Raw genomic sequence first — 23,382 nt, 5'->3', positions numbered from 1 at the left:
ACTTTAAATCTCTTTTCTTTGCCTCAGCCCATCTGTTTACCCAGAAACCACTTCTGATGCAGCCTACATATAACTCGGCTGTGATGAGGAGAACATTGGCGAGCTTCTCAGACTTTGTGGTCAATACAGGGTGTGTGTAATGTGTTTACAAGAGAGAGTGTGTGTGTTGCTAATCACACACCCTGTCACAAACCTGCTCGCAGAGCCAGTTTGCTATATACTGCTGTGGTTCTAATTAACAGGCTAGGGCATTGTGCCCAAGCCTGGCCGTGCTCTTTAGTGTGTACGAGTGTGTGTATGTGTATGTGAGTTTTCTTTCTGTTTACTTGTGTGCCACACTTTGGTCTCATAGAAGCAGGTTTTATTATCACATCCTGGTCTCTTTCCCTGAACCCCAAACATCCCAGAGATATTTCATAATGCGGGGAAAACACCCAGGACCTATTAACCATGTGGTCTCTCTCTCCCTCTCTTTCTCCCTCTCGCCCAAAGCCCAGTGTGCAGTGTGTTGCTGTGCCAGGTCTAGTTAGTGGGTGTATTTGTCCAATTACCCGGGGGTTTAAAGCTGCCAATCATGCAGCGATGCCACATCGTAAAGCCTCGTTGCTGAGTTTCACTCTGTGCCTAAATAAACACCTGAGTAAACACCTTGATAATCACTTCATTCCGCACCTTAACACACATATACACCGTAGCACACACCTACTACACACACCTTGCATAGTCCACCACCCATGGCGCAGGCTTGGTTTCGGGCCAATGCCCAAAGCTGTGGTCCTCCCGCTGACCGATGTGATCAGAGAATAGAGAGAATGATGGTGTAAACATTCCAACGTGGTTCAGCTGAAGGCATTGCGGAGCTGTAAGGAAGTGATCTACAGTACTGTCCAATCTGTTCTCAATAAATCTGTCTCAGTTTCTCAGCCCTTCTCCTCCTTCCTCCAACCTTCTCTGTCCTAGTTGGCTCTCATCTCCCCATGTCCCTGCTATTATTTATGGTAGTATTATTTATGACGGGCATTTATGAGTTTGTCTTTGGCCGCACTTTGTGGAGCACGCTGGTGAGCCAATTCAGGAAGAGACTGGCTTGAAACTTTCAATAATGATAGGAAAGAACTGTAATCACACAGGACTGACAATCCTTTTTACCCTGGGAATCACAAAACATCCATTTTATAACATTTCTTCAGTGGGTTTGAACTTTTATGCAGGTTCTAGCTATGAGCCCTCTTCCTTTATTCCTACTCACACCTCTTTCTTAATGTTGTTCATAAATGTGTTATTTGTCTTTTGCTGTTTTGATTTCTCAGGAACGGGTGATCGAGAATTTGCGCGAGCAGAAGGAGCGAGACGACAGGGTTCGGCTGGAGGAGCTGGAACAGATGAGGAAGGAAAACCAGGAATTAAAGGACAAACTTTCAGCCCTCCAGCCCCTGAAAACCCAGACTCTGCCTGTTAACCCCAGTCTGACCCAGAACCAGAGGCCCGATGGAGAGGTCGGTAAAGATGGTTGAAGTAGACGTTATAGTCTCAATAACTAGAAATTAAGTCAAACTCACAGTTGAAAGAATTTGCATGTTACACAACAGCTCAAAATTGCTAGTCTGGCATGTTTGTGTCCCAGCAGACACACAGTCATCAATATTTCATCGTTACCCACATTACAACAGACTTGCACATGCAGCAACACTTGTGCCAAACTCTCAAATGAGGCCAAACACTAAATCTCATTTCACAGACATTATAAAACAAATAGGCCATATTTTTCTCAAAGCTTTTCACAGCTTGACACTTCAAACGAACAACATGACACTTTATAATTATTTTTTATTGTACAAAAAGAATTAAAAGAACCGCTCTTCGCTCGATGTAATACGCTACTTGCACCCTGTACTTACACTGGTAACAGCTCCAGTAATAATGATTCCACTTTCTTACCTCCCCGTAAGCATCGAGAACACTGTTAGCAACTAGCTAAGGGCCTGCCTGCACTTTGTCCCGCAGGATAAAGGGATGAATTAAGAGAGAGTGATTTATGGATGTAAAAGATCCCTCAATCCCTGTTTGGGTGCCAAGTGAGAGGCCTCGCTGTCTTTTTTCCCTCTCTTTTTCCTCTGCAAGGCTTACAAGCCAGGACAGACTCTCGCCCTGCCAGAATTTATGAGAATATTTTCTTTTATTCCCCTTAAAGAGCATACACACGTCTCATTCCTGCGAAATGATATCTTGTTGAATGTTGACGCCGCACCACATGAAAGCAACAGCAGCTCGGTAAAAGTCTTTGTAACGGGCAGATTCACACTCTGACAGAAGTGGTGCCATAATTGGACTATTTTGGGTAGTTGGCAGCAATCAGGGCCTGTTATGTAAACTCACAGATTTCTAAAAAGACATATAAGGTTTGGATTTATGATATCAGCGCATACGTGTGTCTCTGCCAGTGTTGGGCAAGTTACTTCTAAAATGTAATAAATTGTATATTAGTAGTTACTGTCATTTGAAAGTATTTACATTACAATATTACTGTCTCTGAATTGTAATGCGTTACACTAAATTTGAGTTACTTTCACCGAAATAACTGCAGAAGTATGACTAGCATTCTAAAATGCTATAATATAGTTTATTGCAGCTGATTATAAATCCAGTGAAGGGTGATGTGTTATAGCATGATGACTGTGTAGGCCCTAAGACTTCTAACAACTTAATAGAATAGGCACAGTAAAGGCTCAATACAATAAGTAACAATGACCGTCAGAATCACAAAAGCAGACAAAGTCAAAGTCTAGTAAGTTATGATAAAGATATCGTAAATATTTAAACTTAAAATGTGTTGTAACACGCGTTACTGAGATTTGTAACTGGTATAATTTTACCAAGATTGTAATAGTAATGCGTATATTACTGCTTTGCAGCAAAAAGTAATACATTACTGTAATTGCGTTACTTATGTAGCTCGTTACTCCCAACACTGGTCTCTGCAGTGTGTGTGTGTGTGTGTGTTTAAGTGTGTTTGATCCCATTGTAGTGCAGTGGAGTGTGACAGGTTGTGAGGCTGTAATACTCAGTAGGCTAGAGGTGAACTGACACAATGCCTGAGATTAAAATCTGATCAAACTAACCTGCCACAGATTTACCCCAATGACTATCACATACTTCCAGTGCAGGATTAGTGCAAGTCAATTCCATATTTCATTACTCTGTGCCCAGTGCAAAGTTGTAGATATCAGGAATCCATCACAGTGTAAAAAATGACTGTAGTGTCTCTTTAAGAGCCTGCAGATTGATCATATGGACATGGTGATGTCATGGTATGCTCAAAAGTATCGTCAAAGCATCTTTAAAATTAATGTTTTATGGTGATGTAACATTACAACTCAACTCAACTTTATTTATAAAGCACCTTTCAAACATACAAGCATGCAGCCCAAAGTGCTTCACAAAAAAACAGAGATACAGAAAACAACAGAAATCAGTAAAATGATAAGACATAATCATCAAAAAATATACTTAGAAATAAAATAAAATCAATACAGTAAATTAATAAAATAAGTAAGGGTAGAAAGCAAAATTAAAAATGAGACACATTTAAAATAATCTGATAAATAAAATAAATAAATAGATAACTAAACATACTGTATAATATAGGTAAATGTTGTTAAAACAATTATTATAATGATACAAATAAAGAGTTTTGCTATTACAGTACGTCAAGTTTTCATTGAAACTATACACCGTAAATGGTTTGGTCCTTAAAAATAAGCTGAATCCTATTTTTTACTCGCCACATGTGTTAATGCTTTTAGCATATTGCTACTGGTCAGCTTTAAAAGAAAACACAGTTATATTTTGCACAAACAAGCTCTGTATAGTCATTCTTTTGAAATAGTTATGGTAAAGCCACAGTGAGGAGTTTTTTAACTGGTGATGAAGCAGACTAAAATTAATATTGAGGCCTCTTTATGACCTACAAATGCAAAACAGACCATCAGTGACAAGACTGTTTTCATGTGGTAGTTTTTCATAGTTTTAACCACTGTGAGGGGGTAGGTGTCAGACAACATGATTCACAGCAGGCTGAAGGAACAGCCTTCTTTTTTTTTTTTTACATTTTCCACTGCTATGTTTACAATGACTAATACAATTGACTGAAAGCTGATGTCTTATGTCAGAAATAGTACTTTGAAGTGTTTCAGACTAGAGATGTGCTCTTTTAGTCGAGAATTCATTAATATTTGATTAACGTTGGCCTGAAATGCCGGGCGACAACTACTGTCTGGTTGTAAACAAACACGGATGACTGGTGGCATCTCTTAGCGCAGTGCGGTTTGACAAACAAAGCGTGGTTCAGATAACAAAGTGAACCTTTTGACAGACAGGGAGGAGGAACTTTAACAATGCAAAACAAAATGCAAAAGGAATACTTAAAATAAACAGAATGAAGTGGTGGGGCCATAGACCAGTAAATCATTGTTGAGAGGTGTTTCAAGATACATAGATAATATAAATAAATAAAAATAAATAAATTAATAAAAATGGATAAGTAAATAAAACCATTTAGAGGACAATAAAAAAGTTTCAGAGTAAGAGGACGACATCACATTGGGAAAATTACAAAAAGTTAAAAGGATAAATTAGGAATATTAAAATAATAAATGAAAAATAATAATAATCCTAATAATAAAAAAATAAAATAATAAATAATCAAATAAAAGAATCAAATACAATTTAAGACAATTAATTAGTTGGATAAAAACTAAAAATAATAATAAGATAGAAGTAAAAGTGGTTAGAAAGATAAAGTCACATAAAAGCAAGTCTGTAAAAATGGGTTTTAAGAAGAGATTTAAAAGATGTCACAGACTCTGCGAGCCTTTTCTTCTCAGGGAGGTCATTCCAAAGTCTAGGGGCTCTGACGGAGAATTTAGAATGACCAAAAATGCCCCACCTAGGGATCTAAGATCTATGAAAGAAGTCATACCACTTCGTCCACAGGAGGCATTAACTTCCACACACACATAAAGTTCCTCACAGGAGCTTCAATGCACATGCTTTTATTAGAAGAGCTCTAATTACATGTTAATCACAAATACTTCCAAAATAGGGTTGAACACGCTTTTCAGCTTACCGCCGTTTACCTCTCTGTGGATGTAGAGTTTGTGTTTGCCATCGGATGTGATACACACAGTGGTCCACTCACCGTATTTACAGATGTTTGTATTACCGACTCAGTCAAGCTGTTAGTGGAGCTTTTCATCCTGACCTCAGAGCTCTTTTGACTTCATTACATCCTCATCCTTTTCCCATAAAACTGTATTTGTTGATTCCGAGGTTAATAAAGGACTTTTGGAACCAAACACTCTGAGCTCTTCAAAGGGTAAAACATTAAAGAACCTCAGGGAAGATAGTGACCTTTCTACAGAGGGTTGGCTTAAATCAGAAGGGAGGTGCACTCTTCAAGTTTCTGTCCCATTTAAAAGAGTGTTTGGTCTTTTCAAAACAGGCTGATGTCCTTATCCCCTTACCTTATACCTTTTTTTTTTACTCCTTTTTGATTTCCTCTGGTTCTTTTTTTAGGATTATATGGAGATAAGACTGTTAGACATTCACTTTTGCACTGACAAACATAGATTCAAATTCAATGCTGTAATATATTTGACTTGATCCGGTAGTTTTTTTTTCTTTCTAGACTTTTATAGCTGTATCTGGGCTTGAAAACCAGATACCTGTAAGGCTCCGTCAAAGGTAGAATTCAGAGACAGGTTTAGGTTTTGACATTTCAAAACTGCTCAGCCTCTGTGTGTCTGAGTTTCCTCTAACCAGGAGTAAAATAACTCGGTGCAGATCCTGGTGGCCGCACATATTAAACTTATTTGTACTATTTACACTTCAGGGACATTTCCAAGAATGATAACAATAATTTCAGTGACCATATATGTAATCATATCTGTGCTGGCCTCTTTCCTCCTGTCATAATATCGCACATTTTTGCTGGACCAGCCGTTCTCTCAGCCCCTGCTTTCCTCAAGTCTGTGTTTTTCCCTCCCAAGAACAAAACAAACCCTGGTCCACTTAGGGCTAATGCATTTTGCTCAAGTGAAGATTGCCTTTGAGTGCATGCATGAGTGTGTTTTAGACTAGGTGTGGAGGTAATGGGGAGGAGGACAGGGTAAACAGCGACTGTGCTTGCCTTCCAAATGTTCTCTTTTTTCACGTCATTGAACCGTAAGTAGAGGCACTTGTGTGTAGACGTACATTGTCAAGCCTAAAGGGCTCTTTAGGGTCACATGTCAGCCCATACTGTGAGCTGTGGACAAATTAGTGAAGTCAGTGAAGTACCAAACAAAAGTGTTACACTGTACAATAATGAGACTGATATTTGAAATGTGTTTCTAACTTTTACATGTTGAGATGTGCAGCACATGCAGTCAGTCACATGAGTCATCATATTTACATGCTTACAGTATTAACTATTATAGGTTTTGAAGTTAGTTTTAAAAGTAGAGGCTATTGTGATGGACCTTAGGTCAGAAGGCACTTTGTTCCAGAGAGAAGTACCACATTAACTAAAAGCCTCTTCACCAGACTTTGATCTAACTCTGGGTACGGATAAAAGACTTCTACCTGATGACCTAAGGGGCTGGATTGGTTTATAGTCTGTGAGCAAGTAAGAAATATACTTAGGAGCTAAACCATTGAGCGTTTTATGCACTGATAATAGGATTTTGACAGTGATTCTGTGTCGAAAAGGGAGGGTTTTAGAACCGGGGTGATACTGTATTTTCAAATACCTGAAGGACCCGGTTTCAGTGGGGACCCTCGTCTGTGCATTGTCTGATGCAATGATTTAAAACCCAACATTAAATCAACTTTTCTCTCAAGAAACAATTTCTTCTTTGCCACATTACCCAGCATTCTTACTGATCTTTCAGCTGTGTAGGATGCTTGATTCTGATCGGTCAAAACCCCTTGATAAACCCTTGACTACGGTTATTAACTCTCACTTACACGAAAAACTTGAAAAAAGTCCATGAAAAAGAGTTCTGGCACGTTTTGCTTCTGCTTCTTGACACAATAGACTCTAAGGTAAGGTGAGGTGAAACAGTTAGTTTCCGTTTGCATCATATAGGTAAACAATGTGGTTAAAATGCTAGTTTTTGTTAGCATGCTAAATTTCCGAGCTAAACATCATGGTCATTTTAATATTGGATCCTGTCCATCAATTCTAGCAACACCAGTGGAGCAGGTGAGTGGCCTCTCTACTAAGAGACTTAAACCATGAGAGGTGGTGATGATAGCAGCAGGGTTCAAAGGTGTGACATTTGCCTCATTTCTTTTTAAAGGTGTGTGAACCACAGAACTGAATGAGGACAGTTTTATGTTAAATCGACCGCAACAGGCAGATAAGAATCCATCACCATGGAACGCTAAATGCAGTCGAATCACTAGGACAATTTTTTTAAATCAATAAAATAATCTTTTAATCAATGTTTTTTTCCAACGTGTTTGTAGATTAAAGGTGCAGTTGGTAGTCGTGATATAAACATCAGTTTTGAGAGAGATTTCGAATGTCAACACTACCCTCTCCTCTGCTGTCGTAACCCCGCCCACAAAAGATCATTGTACGCGTTCTATGAGGAAGTAGTGGCTTCCCAGCCAATCAGGGCAATGTAGTGGGGCTGGCATTCGACCAATCAGGACAGAGGGTTGGGGAGTAGCTCTGATTGGTCTGTGATAACGGGAACGAGGGGAATAATAACATTGCTTGATACAAAGGCATTGGAAAACACAGAGATTTCACCATAATGTCAAATTACTTCACTTACAGATGAGTACCGATTGGTATTATGACCTTTTCTCCAAACCCAGCAGAAGAAAAAGTAACGTTTTGTACACCATTCCTACCAACAGCAGCTTTAAGCTGGGTAATAAGCGGGATAATGTATGGTGAGCAGGTAGATATTGGAAATAGAATCCCTTCAGGGTGGACAAGACCTCTCTCACCCCTTCTGGATTCTATTTCCCATAACTACCTGCTAACTATACGTTATCCCTTACGTAGCAAACAACAACTGTGGTGCTAAAAGATGGAGCAAAAAGGAAAACCTCAAGTTAAAAAAAAAAGTTTTTACCTGACGCTTCGTCTGACACAGGTCTGCTATGCAGCAAGCCGAGAAGTAGCTAACGTTAACTTCGCTAGTTTTATGGTGGGCACTCCTCTTGCCTTTGTTGTTCCTGAAATTCAGAGCTGAGGACTAAAATAAACACAGAGGTTTGCAGTTCTAATTTTTTAAAGTATCAGATTGATACAGGTAGGTATTAATCTATATGATAAAGGAAATAAAGGTATTGGAAAAATCTCTATATATAGATGTTTCCTTGCAAAGCTAGCAAAATGTTGGCCTCGGTTTAAAACTGCAAGAATTAGACCTTTCAAATATTCAGTTGTGCTTCTTATGCTGTGCCTGTGGTTGTGTCTCTCATATGCAGGACCAAACTTGTGCATATAGTTTATCTGCTGGGTTCGTCATAATAGGAGAGACGCATTTGTTCGGTTGGGTCATGGTAATAGTTAACAGACATTCCTTTTTTTTTTTCTAATGACAGACTCAAGCAGAGCTACATGAATAGTCCCAGATTTATGTCAACCTGACAATAAATTGCAAGGTGTGTTTGTGTGTGTGTATGTGTGAGTGCACGCTCACTTGATGATGTTTAAACGACTGGCCTCAGCTGTTTCAACAAGTTAAACTATCCTCACAAACACGTTGCACTGAGAGAAGTAAAGACAGAGAGAAAGAGGGCAAAAGTGGGGAGAGAGATAATTCTAGGTTGCAAACTTCCTTTGGGTTATTTTTCTCAGAGAACAAAGAATCCATCAGTGTGACTGTTTTTTTTTTACATTTCACTTCGAATAAAAAAATATCTTAGATGTTTGGTGGTCTCGTAAAATCGCAGGCAAACAGAGAGATGGTAATTTTATAATGATAATGACTGAACTCCAAAGTCGACATGACGGACGCCTCGGGGAGACGACTGATAGAAGGGAACCACAGAGATGCAGGCAGCAGAGGAATGAGGGGGGTGATGATGGGATGAGAATGGATAGGGGTACAGATTGGTTCTGCTTCAGCTACACTGTGACCCTAACCACATATTCAAAATTGTTTTACCATCTCTTTTAGGTTTTAAAGCTAACCATGCAGGATGATATCACAGCTGACCCTGTGTATTTATCTGTATCCAATTTTCAGTCTTTTAAATGTTAAGACCATTATTTTCCCTTTTTTTTTAAAAAAAAACGTATCCTTATTTTCCATCTGTTTTCTCTTTTGGACCCACTTCTAGGTCACAGCAAAAGTAGATGGGTTACCAACAGGAAGCCCCACGGTAGGTTCTGTTATGCTTTTTTGTTTGTTTGTTCTGTCATGTGTGTGTGTGTGTGTTTTCTGAGGCCATGTTAGGACATCAACTCTCTGTTGCCAGACTTGGCTTAACTTTAATCTGTCTAAGCTGCACTTTGTCATGCTTAGCTCAACATCCATTAGCCCTGTCTGTCCTTTGTCATTTTCAGCTGTGCTCTGTCATGCTTAGCTGTACTCGGTCAGTCTGAGCGGTACTGTAAGTCCCGGCTGCACTTCAATGGCTCTCATTTGTAGTTTGTTCACTTCAGGTGTGCTTTGTCTACTTTAGCAGCATTTTGGCAGCTCCACCTGTATTTCAGCCTCAATTCTTATATTATAGCACGGAAAGCACGAAGCACAGTAACAGCTTTATAACTGGATAATCTCATTACGCCTCATCATACCTAACTGTTAATCCCATGTTAAAATCAGGACTATAATGGCCCTTTTCCACCGGCCCGTCTTAGCCCTACTCTACTCGACTTGACTGGACTCTACTCGGTTTGTGTTGTGTTTCCACGGGCCCAGTACCTCATGTCAGATACCAGTTATTCGTACCTGCTCTGCTTTGGTTCCAAGCGAGCTGAGCTGATACTAAAAGGTGACGTCGACAGACTGCCGGCCACTGATTGGTCAGAGAATGTTGTCACCGAAGAGTCATGAGCGCGACGCCAAACACAGGAATTGCGTATTAATCGCATATTTCTTCTCGCCGCCTGCAGCCTTCTTTTGCTTTCCTCTCTCGCTCGGCCTGCGACAAAAAGCCACAGATGAGCAGCAAGTACACCGTTGCCTCCATGTCCTCCATTGTTTGTGATTATTGTGTTTGTGTCACGTGCAAAATGACGTGAGTGCAGTTTTGCGCAGCAGTTTCGTGCAGCTGTGTTATAACGACCCGCTAACTGTGATTCGGTACTCAGTCTGGTGGAAAAGGTACCCAAACTGAGTAGAGCCGAGTCGAGTAGAGTAGGGCTGGATCTGTGTAGTGGAAAAGGGCCATAAGTTGCACAGGTATAGAAGACACACTCAGTTTTTTGGAGTCTCTCAGAGGGAATATGATTTACACTGTCTTCCTGTGTGACGAATCCCACTGGATTCATCAAAGCCTTCTATGCGCCTATAGCTCTTTCTTGTGCCATCTGTTTTCACCATGTGGTGTTAGCAATCCTGCTAGCTACTGATATAGCTCCTGATATGATAGCTGAGCCCAGCGTCAGCAGTTATGAGGTATAGACCTACGGCTTGTGACTAATGAACCTACAGTCACACAACCCAACTCTGCTGCTCACTAGCCGTCTTAACTTGAGTCTTTTGAATCCAAGCAGCACTCCACAAGGTTTATTTACCTCATATTTTAACACGTATTTCCATTTTAGAATTAATTTTAAGATTTTAATGTTTGTTTTTAAGTCACTAAATGATCTGGCACCTCAGTACATCTTTGATCTCATACACATCTACGCCCCCTCCAGAGCACTGAGGCCAAAAAGCCGACAAAAGACAAGGGGTGACCAAGCTTTTTCAGTGGTAGCTCCTAAACTGTGGAATGAGCAACCCACCCATGTCAAAATGGCCCCCACCCTGGATACTTTTAAATCACGTCTTAAAACTAATTTTTACTCCTTGGCTTTTAATACAGCATGAGAGTTTGTGTGCGTCTCTGTTTGTCTTTGAACTTACTGTATTTTAAATTTTACTATTATTTATTTCTACTGTTTGTATTTGTTGTGCAGCACTTTGTTAACCTTGTTGTTTTTAAAATGCACTATATAAATAAAATGGATTGGATTGGATTTCTTGAAATGCAACGCTATAACAAAATTAGGGAAAAGAGCTCTTAAAAAGTGTTAAGTATCCCAGCATGCTTTGCTGCCCTAAGAATGCTGGGATACTTGCAGTGCACAAAACTTTCAAATATGTCAGGTTAAATGTAGTGGGTGATGATGGCTGCTCTGGCTGTCTTGACTGCACATTTCTGTGACAAAGCTAGCTTAGTGCCATCTTAAGCTAGCATAGGCCCTGGGTAAAATACTGTAACATTGAATTAGACCTCTTTACATAAAACTTTCAAGAATCATCCTTCTCTGTGATTGTCTCATTTGTTTTCTTAGGTCATTAACATGCACCACTGTGAATTTGAGTCTGTCTCATAACCAGCTAAAAATGACCCTCAGGAGCTTTAAGTTACATTAATTAAGTAGATAGTAACTATCTACAACTAGTCACATTTTTGCAGTACATTGTTGCTTTCTTCACCTAATCCACTTCGCCTGTGTCTCTATCCTCTTCCCAAAAAGACCCAAAACATGGAAGAAGCATTACGGAAGTGTCCAGACATCACAGATCGCCTGAGGCTCCTGGAGCAGGAGGTTGCCCGCAACAGAGAGGAGTCTGTGAAGTCACAAGCAGAGGTGGAGAGGCTAATGGGAGCCTTGCGGGATGCTGAGGTGGACAAATCTAGCAAGGAGAAGAAAATCGCTGATCTTGAGAGGTAAGGGTCAGAGTAGGGTGACAAAAATATCGATGACAGCACGCCGCCTGGGTGTCCTTAGAGAGGAGGGTCCCCTTGAAGTTACCGGATCTTTGAAAGATCTCAATTCATTCCTAAGTACTCTATTTAGTAGAGAGGAATGCACAAGACATAAACCGTCTAGATTGTGTCCTCCCAGCACTTGAACCACTTCATGCTTTTTCTCTGATGTAATCACACTCTGATAAAGCACATGGTGACCTATGTACAAGCGTTATTTGGTTTAACTTTGTAATGTTGTACAATTTTTTTTTATTTCTCTGTGTGTGTGTGTCAGCATCTGCAGACCAGGGTAAGTACTTCTTAGTGTGCCATTGAAACATACCATCATCATACCGCCTACATTGTCCATAGGCATCACATCTTGACACCATGCCATGACTGTTGGGTTGCTGTGGAACTTTCCCAGGTATAAAGTTGGAAATTGGTGCATTTTGGCAGCAGTTTGATTCCCAGGAAGCTAATTCTTACAATCCCTGTGGGACGGTAAATGTACAATGCATTTAAAGCAAACAATCCTGGTCTTCATTACTGTCACAGTGCTAACACAGTTGGAGACTTTATACCTTTCTTGACACATATCACTGGAGACTAGGGGTGTGACGATACCCCCAACTCATAAGATGATACACGATATTGGATTCATGAGAATGTGATGTGATGATATTTTAACACTATTTGTCTAGGGTTTGATTATGAGCTTTATCTGTGTATTAAATAAACTTCAGCTCAAAGTCTCTGTTAACAGTAACAAACAGTGACAGCTGTATCAAAGCAGGTTGAATCTCTGCATTTGGAGATCGGCATATTACATTTTATTTTCGGCCCCGACCATCAGCAGAGATTTGCTCTTTGTAGCGCATAAACGAGACACACTCTGCAGAAAACGCTTTACTTTCTTTTCCGCTGCACTGAGCAAATTTTGAAACAGTGCCACTACCACATGGGTGTGATGCTGTAATTGTAGATAAAGGTGACAAATTGACCAAGTACTGTCCTCGTTCTTCCTGAAAATACCTGTGAAAGGTATACCTGGAAATACGCAGGAAAAGCCCTGCGTTATGTACCAATCTTGCAAGACAGCTTAGTGAAATATTGTCACGTTCAAAGAGGGGGTATTGTGCTTTCTAATAAAGTAAAAAGGTTGTAAGTCTTTTTTTTATTATTATTATTTTTTTAAGTTATATTTTTTGGCCTTTTTGCCTTTAATTAATAGGACAGCTGAAGAGAGACAGGACATGTGGGGAGTAGAGAGCGGGGGAAGACACGCAGGACATGGTCGACCGGCTGGGAATCGAACCGGCGACCCCTGCGACGAAGACTGTAGCCTCTGCATGTGGGGCGCTTGGACCGCCAGGTCACCAGCGCCCCTATGTTGGAAGTTTTTACTTATTGTGTGCAAATTTTCAAATTGCCAGGCATGCATATTTTGTAGTAATCCCTGAATTTGTGTGTAAAATGGTCCATTCTTAAAATACTGTGAAATCTTTACGAGATCTTCACGAGACTTGCTGAAATGATGATGTCATCACATAAGGATCTTCATAAGCATCATCTGTGCACAGCAGAACAGAATGCCCCTGGCAACACGGAAGGAAACGGTCTGACATAGCGCTGCCCCAACAGGCCTCCTGAGGGCAGTCCAATCAGAGGAAAGGGGGTTTGTGGAGCGGGGGGCCTTAAAGTGACGGCAGCTAAACGAAGTGTTTTCTAAAACACCAGTGTGAGAAAAATATGGATGTTTTTGAGCTGTAAATCGTGTAACATTAAATCAGAGGTACCAGAGGGGACAGTATACAGCCTGAAAGAAAGCATAATATCCTCTTTTAAAGTATCGCAAGATCCTGTGTCAGGAGATCTCGTCACAACCCTACTGGAGAAGTGAATCATTGTTGTGTTCACTTCTGCAAAGCTTCTTCATGTTTAATTTCTTCCATCAGTGCTATCAAACACAATGTCTCTCCTCTGATCCTTATGTGTTTTCCCCATGTTTGTCCATGAGACCAACAAATACGAACTTTTGTTTCAGTCATTGCATCACTGTAAACGCATACATCAAGTGCGTATTTGTGTGTCTGTGCATGTGCGCGTTTTGAGTTTGCCAGGCAGTCAGCCAACAGCATGCCAGTGGGAGGTTGTGTATCCAGCCTAGACACTGGCTGTTTATACTACTCTGTTTATTACTGGCATGGTGCTACTCAATTATCATCTGATTTATGGATTGGCATGGTGTGAATGTGGACCCAAATGAGTGGTTGTTTAGTGCCAGCAAAAAGACACTGTTCAAGAGTGTGAGTGTTGACTTCATGTTTGTATGCGTGCATCCAAGAAAAAAAGCCAAGAAGGAGACATGCTTTTGCATCTCTTTGTAATTCAACCAAGACACAGCTGCTTTAGTTGGTGCTAGTTTGACATCTGTATTTGTAGACTGATATGAAGTGGGTTTTTTTCTGTTAGCAGCACAAAAGTGGCCACAACTATGGAACGTATGGGAAAGAACAATTTCTCAACACACATTGGCCCCATCAGGTGTTTTAACACCAGCAATGTTTCCGAATAGTTTAAAATCTATCTGGATGGGCTGCATGTTCTGGATCCAACACAGTTTCCTGCCTCATTCATTACCCGTTTTACAGACTCTCCACTCTGGCATGGAACCCGAGTGCTGACTCAAACTGTGTGGGAACACACGAGGATCAAGTATAATGGGGATATAGTAGCTCCCGCAGAGTTTGTTCACACAGTCCACTCTCTGTTTCTACGTGTGTGTGCATGCGTCATACCTTTACCCACATGTAGCTGTCACTGGAGTGGACACATGCTCGTTTGAGTTTGTAAATTCAAGTTTCTGTGCATGTGTGTGCACAGCAGTTTGTGGAACAGGGAGTGTTTTGGATGAGACTTTTAGGAAGAGTTTCTTTTCCCTCTGCTCGTCCATCTTATTGATGTTGCTGTCTCATTAGTGTCGGACAGTCACTCCTATCAGTCCGACCCCTCCCTTCTGGTCAGAGGTCACACGCAGATCAGCCACAGGTTATCGGAAGAGGGCCACTGCAGTTATACACTGCCACTGTAAACAAATGATTAAAAGATATTTAAATAGAAAGAAGTCATTAGATTACATGCAGAAAAACATACTCATTGTCTTGTCATATTATCATTGGAAATCCGGTCAAAGACAAAAACAAACAAAGGATGTATGCTCATCTCTCGAAATCTGGTTTTGTTCTCAGTCTGTGGAGTTTAACGACATGGCAAACACAGCACATCCCATTCCTATTCCAGATTTCATTTACCACTGTTGCCGAACTGAGCCTTATCCTTTAAGTGTGGTGGCTTATGGGTAATATAGTAGATATGGAGTAAAACAAAGAGTAGAAGAAGTAGCCGAAAAAGAGGGAGAGTATGATGGGGTACACATTCTCACGGTATGTGGCAATAAAAGTGACCGGTTTGCAAGGCAACTTGTCTCCTCTGCATGTTACTGATAGCAGCCTTGACTGCTGGTTACCAGTGCAAAACGAGCCAAAACAGTAGTGCCGTTTACTACGCCACAAAGATGCAAAGGTAACACCACCAACCACAGTCTTGACTCTCAAAACTAGATATCTTGCAAAGTCTTTTACAGTTGAATGTTAGTTTAAAGTTAACAAACATGGTGGATGACAGGTTGGCTGTGAATCTCCACTCCTCTATTTGTCATTTAGATTGTGGTATCTTTCACAGGACATGTTGTGTTGGTGCCAATAATCAACCAGTTTGACCTTCAGTTCTGACCTCCATCTAACTTTTGCATTAACTATCATTGCCATGGCTCCTTCCTTCCTTCCTTCCTTCCTTCCTTCCTTCCTTCCTTCCTTCCTTCCTTCCTTCCTTCCTTCCTTCCTTCCTTCCTTCCTTCCTTCCTTCCTTCCTTCCTTCCTTCCTTCCTTCCTTCCTTCCTTCCTTCCTTCCTTCAGTCACCTTGCTTCCCAGTCATGTATCATTTCGGAGCATGTGACAAACCATGGCTGTCCCTTGGACCTCCGTCACACAACAGGATTACTTAATATTGAACATGTTCAGTTTTATGATTTCAAATGGATGCAGCCCCAATAATTTTCTGAGGAGCTCTGTAAAGTAAAATCTTTCTTAACATGCCTCACAGCACAGGAGAATATAGCAGGATCATCTTCAGAAGCATCAGAACATTTTGAATTTTGTCTGAAGGAGACAAGTAGGCCCAAAATTAGCCCGGTGTACCCTGCTTCATTTGTACAGTACACAAGCATGATGTGACAGCAGTGGTGGAGGAGTTTCTCTGTGTGATTGGACTTCTGTGTAAAACTGTAGAACTGAAGCAAGATGTGTCTCAGCAGAGGATAAATGTCTTTTTAATCAGTGTTTCTCTTGGACCTCAGTAAGATGGCCTATTAACCACTATCTGGAAAAAACAAGAGAATAACAGATGAGGAAATAGACACTTTCTCATCCACTTGGCAATAGAGCAAAGAGAGGAGAAGATAAATGCAGCCAGCAGGTCGTTATAATAAATACCTTCCAGCAGAAGAGAGGCTCACTCAGCTGTTTCATTGTGTAGATCTCCAGTTCACACTAAGTCATCAGTGATAGCAGTGGGTAGGTTTGTGGGGATATGATGGACTAAAATGGTGATATTAGGAGCATTTTTTTTTTTTATGCATGCAACTGAATAGTCAAATCCACTGAAGAGTCTTTTTAAACAGGAGAGATTTGAGCTAACCTTTAAAACTAGAAGTAATTTAAGGTATTAAAGAGGATGTTTCTGTATCACAGCATTCACAATTTCAAGAAATTGAGATATGAACATGACCATGATATGAAAGAGGGTCTTATATGTTTCATTTAGCCTCATTTCTTCTTCCATAACCCCTACCTACCTGGCTTTAACCAGTGGAGTTATTTTATGCAGCCTTCTTTCTAATTTCCTTACGGTCCTATATTTTTAATGTCTGCGCTGACATGGGAGCCAAACTTTGTGAAATAATTCAGCCTCCGGTCACGGCATATCACAGTTACTGACGTGGTAAGCACCTCGGTATGTAAGGGAGGGCCACAGGAAAAGGGAGGTGTGTGTGTGTGTGTGTGTGTATATACTACTATGTGCGTATTTTTCTATGTCTGTGTATGAGTGCACACGTATGTCTATGGCAAAACTGCAGGAAATGCTTCTTGGTTGTAGAGTCGGCGAGGGTCGGTCGGCGAGTAGAAATCCCTCAGTGTTGAACGATAAATATTCATACGCTCACAAACCAAGACGTAAACACACGCAAATCATTGTTGGCCTTATTCCTCCGATTATAATCAAACACCAGATGTTAAGAGCATCAATCTTTGAGAACACACTGTATGCATGCATGCCAATACACAGCTTACTTTTGAAGTATCTGTGTATAATATTTCCACATGAAAATGTTTGGAAACAGTGTGCTTTCCTGTGTGGTTTTGCAGGTGTCTTGCTTTGAGATTGAACTGTCAACTTCCTGTTTTACTCACTGTTTAGATATGCACCCGCATATCCACACGGCAGATGGCTGCTCACCAATGAGTCTGGTTCTGCTCACACCTTCTGCCTGTTAAGTGTTTTCCTTTCCTCTATTGCCAGGTGCTTTCTCACAGTGGATTGGCCCTCTCGTATGAATTTAACAACCGGTACTTATAGACTTAGGAAAGAATTATTCATCTCTTTTTAATCCACTTTCTGTTTTATCATGCAATACTTTTATTGATATTATAAAAAGGCAAAAGTCTAAGTATATTTGTATCACAACAAGGCATGCCTGAACACCACAAAGCATCAGTCAGTGATGATCAGATACACATCACAGTCCAGCATTTCCCCTCCTCTTTCTTATTCCTGTACTGCTCCTCTTCCTGCCCTACAAAGACAACATATTTAATACAGATTGTATCTACCTGTTATTCTCCAGAGTTCGCTGGTCAATCTTTGTCTGCTTGAAATCAGATGTTCATTAAAAGAGAAGAGGAATAATGTGAGAATAAATACACTTAATGAAGGGTAGATGTTTTGCCCCTTTAAATCTTTACTCAAGAAAAAAAATCAACTGAGCATGAATACTTCAGCAACACCCTACTTAAGATTCATAGTTTCCTACATTCAGAGTCAGGGAGTGGCCCGATGTAGCCGCAGCTTCCTGCTGTTGGGCAGCCAGAAGCTCTGCTTGAGCTGTTTCAATTTGGGCATTGCTCAAAGGCACGTCAGCAGTAATGCTTAAGGGAGGCTGGAGGGTCATTCATTCACTGTGGGATTTATTTCAATGCCATTCTTTTTTTTTTTTGCCAGTTCTGTTTATTGAGCGAAATTCAATGGCATTGTAATGTGCGTACAAGTTTACATTTTTAAATTTTGCATTTGAATGGAGAAAAGACAAACACAACGATAAGACTGGGAAAACGACACTCCTAACAGGAGAAATATCAGGTGCATACATGTGCATAATTATATTTCAATGCCATTCTAAACGAGTTAGAGCTCTTAGCATAGACTATGAAAATGGTCGGAACAACTGCTAGGTAGAGATGGTCGATGTTTAAAATTATGTTACAACGATAAACTATTTTATGTCAGTCGATATCGACAAGTATCACGATAAATATCAAATCATTATTTAATTTAAAGGTAAAGGCAGATTTTTGGTTCTGGGTGAAAATTGAAGAAACCAGACAGTTTGTTAGTTTGTATCTGGATTTAATTCTCTGATAAGCTTCTTGAATCCATTATTTCTGACGTGGGCTAACAGGAAGCAGGTCTTTCATGTAAGATGAGATTTTTTGTGAAGTTTTAGTTTGTAGATTCTTATTTTTCTCAGGTTTAGGTTATTTCCAAAATTTGATTTAAATTCACAACAAATGTATATCAAATTGTATTCTGTGTATCAGTTTATAGAGTTTTGTGTTGAGTAGTGCTCTCCCCTTTAAGAATACTAAGGGTTACAGGCAGAGCGATGTTGTTTCCCACAGTGCAGTGAATGCATCATGGTTATTCAGTGTTCAGTTGTACCACGGTCTTGGTGGATTCATTTCGCACAGCAGAAGTTGTCTCCTTGCTCTTCCTTTACCCACATCCTGAAAGTATGTTTAATGAAGTGCATTAAGTTAATAGTTAACGCAGAGTCAGCACAGTGTCAGACTAACTACTCTGCTTTGAGCTGCTAAGTTTTGAGCTTTCTTCAGTGTCGCTGTCGCTTGTTTCAGCTGTTTACATTCTGCTCCGAACATCTTTAAGCCCCGCCTACCTCTAACCCTAGGACATGATTGGCTGTTCAATGCCATCTTCTTCTTCTGTCTAATGTTAGGTGGCAACTAGCGCTTAAGGCTCATTTGCGCCCCCTCCCTCTATAGTGGTTGGGGGGTGTAATTACAGGTTTATTATATCACATTTTTTGAACATTTTTTATATTTATATTGATAAAAATAATATCACAATAATTATCGTTATCGAAATTATTGCCCAGCCCTACTGCTAGAACACTCAGAGCAAAGATAATAAGCACAAACACATGAGTCATTTAACTAGTATCGACCTGAGGGATCTTTGATGTCCTACCAAGAAGATAAATATGTAGCAGTATTTTGTCTTCACTTTTTTTTCTAAGGAGAAAGGGGCATACCGTCCATACTTATACACACTCAATGGATCTAAAACAGCAAAATAATAGATAAATAAGAGGAGAAAAAAACATTAGGGAGTAATGGAAAGAGTGTGAAAGAGATATATAAAGATGACAGAATTACAGACATAAAAAAGTTGAAATGCTGTGCTTTTACAGCCAGAAATAAAGCGAAGCTGCTTATGTTGGAAGGTGAGTATTTTGGGTGCTTCAGGTGAAAGAAGCAAGAGGAAACATGAAAAATGACTTATTACGCCTAGTTGAGTAAAGAGCTGGATCCGTGCACAGTGCTCTCCATCTCACTTAATCTTTCTAAGAAATGTCGCAGCAATAAAATAATTTTTTTCCCCCGTGAGTTCACTTATTTCGACAATCAACAAATCACACTTCTACTTCATATTTTCCGCCCAGCCCTTGCACTCCTCCTTCACACACTGTGCGCCCTCATTTACCTTCACTCTGGTCAAAACACTTTCTTCATTTTGCGCCGATGGGTTGATGTGGGTGTATCAGCTATCAGAGGGGGACCAGCTTTGTCTGATGGTTTATACACCTGTGCCAGTAGCGGCTGTGTGTGATAGCTGATACGGCCCTCATGGCAAGTTTGTTCTCCACGGACATGCTTCTGAGCTTATGAAAACACACACACACAGACATCAAACAAAGGACTATAAACTGAATCTTCTCGTCCTCCTCCTCGTTGTGTAAATGTGTGTGAATGTGTACTTTTACTCTTTCATAATGGTAACAGAATTGAATTATTTATACAGGACTTTCTAAATACCACTCGTAAAAATGATAAAAGATAACTTCTTTAATCAACAGCTGTGACATGAGAGGAATAAATCAGGTACATGAAACAACAGGCCAGATAAACTGACCATCACTTTGTGTGTGTTTGTTGTTATCAGGGAGTCTACTATTAGATATAAATATGCCATAAAGTCCTCCCTTCCTGCTCTGTGTCCTCTTATAACAACAAAGTATCCTGAGAGGTTTTAAAACTACATTTGTGGAAGTGTGTCTGTGTGTGGCAAGGTAAGTGTATGTTAAATGTATTTGTCATCTTGTTAGGTTTATTTCACATTAATTGCACACCAGTATCACTCATAAAAGCACACACACACACTCACACTATTCTAAGGGCTGTGACAGCAAATATTTGCCCATATGTGGGGGCAGCTTGTAGGTTTTGCCCAGAGTAAACACACCAGTGGTGGATATGGAATAATAATGTGGCGCGTTTTAGCAGCTGCTCGGTCACAGCCTGTTTACAGTGTTGGAGGGTTCTCTTAAGCGCTAATTTGTCACTGTCAGCTTTCTCGCACTCTCTATGCGTTTTTCTTTAAAGTGTTGAAGGCCAAACCGTGAGCTCAAAGAGGGCGCTTTGATTCTATTTTGAGAGTGTTTGTGAGAAAGTATAGATTGTGTGTACTAATGCGGCTGTGTGCGTTGCATGGAGCATGAATTTTGATGATTCATGTGCGTCTACCAGAGGGTGTTTGCTAGAGCATATTTTTATATGTTTTTATATTTGCTGAGTGTGTCTTTGTGTTTATTCGCCATAGCTCTGTGGTTAAAAACGTTTGGTAAATGACAAGAAACTGGTCTAACCGTGGAGGTAAATACACAGCCAACCTGGTTGGTTAATACACGGCTTAACTCTGTAATCAGCGCCTCAGTGCACACTGACAGCAGATTTATTATGCTGTGTGTGAGTCTCTTTCTGCCACAATTTATTTTTCAAAAAACACATGCCCTTTGTGAGTGTGTTTGTGTCATCCTGTCTACCTCTTGCACACATCTATTTTTGACAATGTGTGTTTGTGTGGGTGCATGAGCTTGCATCTCCTGTCTGCATGTGTTTGTGTGTTTTTGGTCGCTGACAGATTTACAGAGTGGTGTCTCACCTCCATCGGTCAAGTCTTGTCTTGTCCCAGTCTGCCATGTTGCTTAGACTAGACATACGCACACTGCTTTTCTGTTTAACTGTACACACTGGAGCCCTACAATTAACCTGCATGATGCAATCTGCAGGCCTTGTTTAAACTCTGCAAATATAGCACAATTGAAAAAAAAAAAAAGTATGAGTGCAATCAGATTGCATTCATGTATTTTATATTTTTCATGTCAGTATTGAGTTGATAACAAATTTTAACTGAGTCGAAGAAATTATTTAGAATGAAACAGGGCTATTGTGTATTAAGTGGATGTGTACAGGAAACCCACCATGGTAATATTGTGTCAAATTAATAAAATGTGTATTGCAGGATTTTAATGATTTGCTTTTTTATATGTAATTTTTTAAACACATTAACAAGACAAAAAAAATCAAACAGGGGCTCAAACATTACATACGTGAAAAATAAATAAATAAATAAAAAACATATAAGGAAAAACATATAGATAACAACTTGTTGAAAAATGTTTTAAAATAACAAAATAAAGGAAGAAAAATTAAAACGTTAATTAATAAATAAAGAAATACTATGACATTAAAATGGCCATACAAAGCAGTCAATGATGTAGTGTACTCTTGGGTGCTGTGGATTAGGTCTGCAGGAAGTATTCTTTAATATATATTTTTTAATCCCATGTAAGCTTCATCCAGGAAGTAAAAAAAATATCTTCCAAATAGCTGAAAATGTCCTCATGAAGTCATACCGCAAGAACCTGAGTCTCTCCATTTGTATGGCTGAAATCATGTCAGAGATCCATATCTGAAAAGAAGGGGAGGTTGGGAATGCATGATTTGAATGCTTACTTAATAATTTCCTTATCCATGTTACATTTCTTTACCTTCATTGTTTTTCTTATTTAAAGGCAAATCAGGTGCCCCAACATCCAGAAGCAGATAGTGCCGGGTGAGATGAGGAAAGAAATCGTGGCTGATGGACATCCACACTCTTTGTCACAGGTTTGAATATGTGTGTTTGTGTTTGTGGATAAGTGTGTATTATTCTCCTCTTCATCAGAGGGGAGAATGGCTCATACTCACACTAATACTTTCCTCTCTCTCTAACTCTATCTCTCTGAGTCCTAACTCCTGCTTTGTGCATTTCTGCTCCTCTGATCAGAGAGAGAGACCTGTTCAACCCTTTCATGCTATTTGCCCTCCCTCAGTACATCATGCAGTCGAAACAAGATACAAACATTTAGTTCAGCAGAAATCAGCTCCATATGCAAGCTTGCAGTGGTGGCGCAACAAAGCTGGTGGGAATGGTGAGACGAGAATCAGACAGGAAGGGAAGAAAGTCAGGACTTAAAAATCTTTCATATGATTTATATGATATCATGCATTATCATATACTAACACAGGGGGTTGCAAATGTTAAAGGACAAGCCAAAATGTAAGCGGAAGTTCAATTATATAGTAATTCAATCATACCATGACTGTTACTGCCACACAAATAACATGCCTCTTTGGAAAGCCATGTCTTTTAAGGCTCCTCTGAGGATTTTTTTAGCTAGTTATAAAACTGACTGAAATAAATACTGATGCCTGTTAGTGATCTAAAAAAAACAAACAAGACCATCAAAAAGAACAGGAACTTTGTCTGTATAGTTATTTTGAATGTATGACCGCACTGGCGGGGGTAGGTGTTCGACTGCTTTTTAACTGCATGCTGCTGATACAGCTTTTTTTATGCTCCAAATGAAGAATCTAAAAGATTGATAAACTCAACGACTAGTAGGCAGCTTGAGATTTTTTGTCAAGAAATTCAGGACAAAATTAGCTCAGACTGCTTTGTCCACAGGGGGCGCCAAAATCAACAAAAAACAAAAAATCCTCACAGGAGCT

The 23,382-nt window shown here is 39.9% G+C and overlaps 1 protein-coding gene across 1 annotated transcript in view; it reads left to right on the top strand.

Annotated features, from left to right (window-relative positions):
* LOC117821851 (ELKS/Rab6-interacting/CAST family member 1-like) overlaps positions 1 to 23,382 on the top strand; it is a 190,603-nt gene that overhangs the window by 72,871 nt on the left and 94,350 nt on the right. The window contains exons 11-15 of the mRNA XM_034696381.1: positions 1,311 to 1,496; positions 9,346 to 9,387; positions 11,699 to 11,892; positions 12,209 to 12,223; positions 22,404 to 22,497. Coding sequence (XP_034552272.1) covers positions 1,311 to 1,496; positions 9,346 to 9,387; positions 11,699 to 11,892; positions 12,209 to 12,223; positions 22,404 to 22,497 — 531 coding nt within the window. The remainder of the gene's footprint in view (positions 1 to 1,310; positions 1,497 to 9,345; positions 9,388 to 11,698; positions 11,893 to 12,208; positions 12,224 to 22,403; positions 22,498 to 23,382) is intronic.

The sequence above is a fragment of the Notolabrus celidotus genome, chromosome 11 (assembly GCF_009762535.1).
Source record: "Notolabrus celidotus isolate fNotCel1 chromosome 11, fNotCel1.pri, whole genome shotgun sequence".
Lineage (NCBI taxonomy): Eukaryota > Metazoa > Chordata > Actinopteri > Labriformes > Labridae > Notolabrus > Notolabrus celidotus.
The sequence above is the reverse complement of the archived record's forward strand: the minus strand, read 5'-3'. Positions and strand labels throughout refer to the sequence as shown.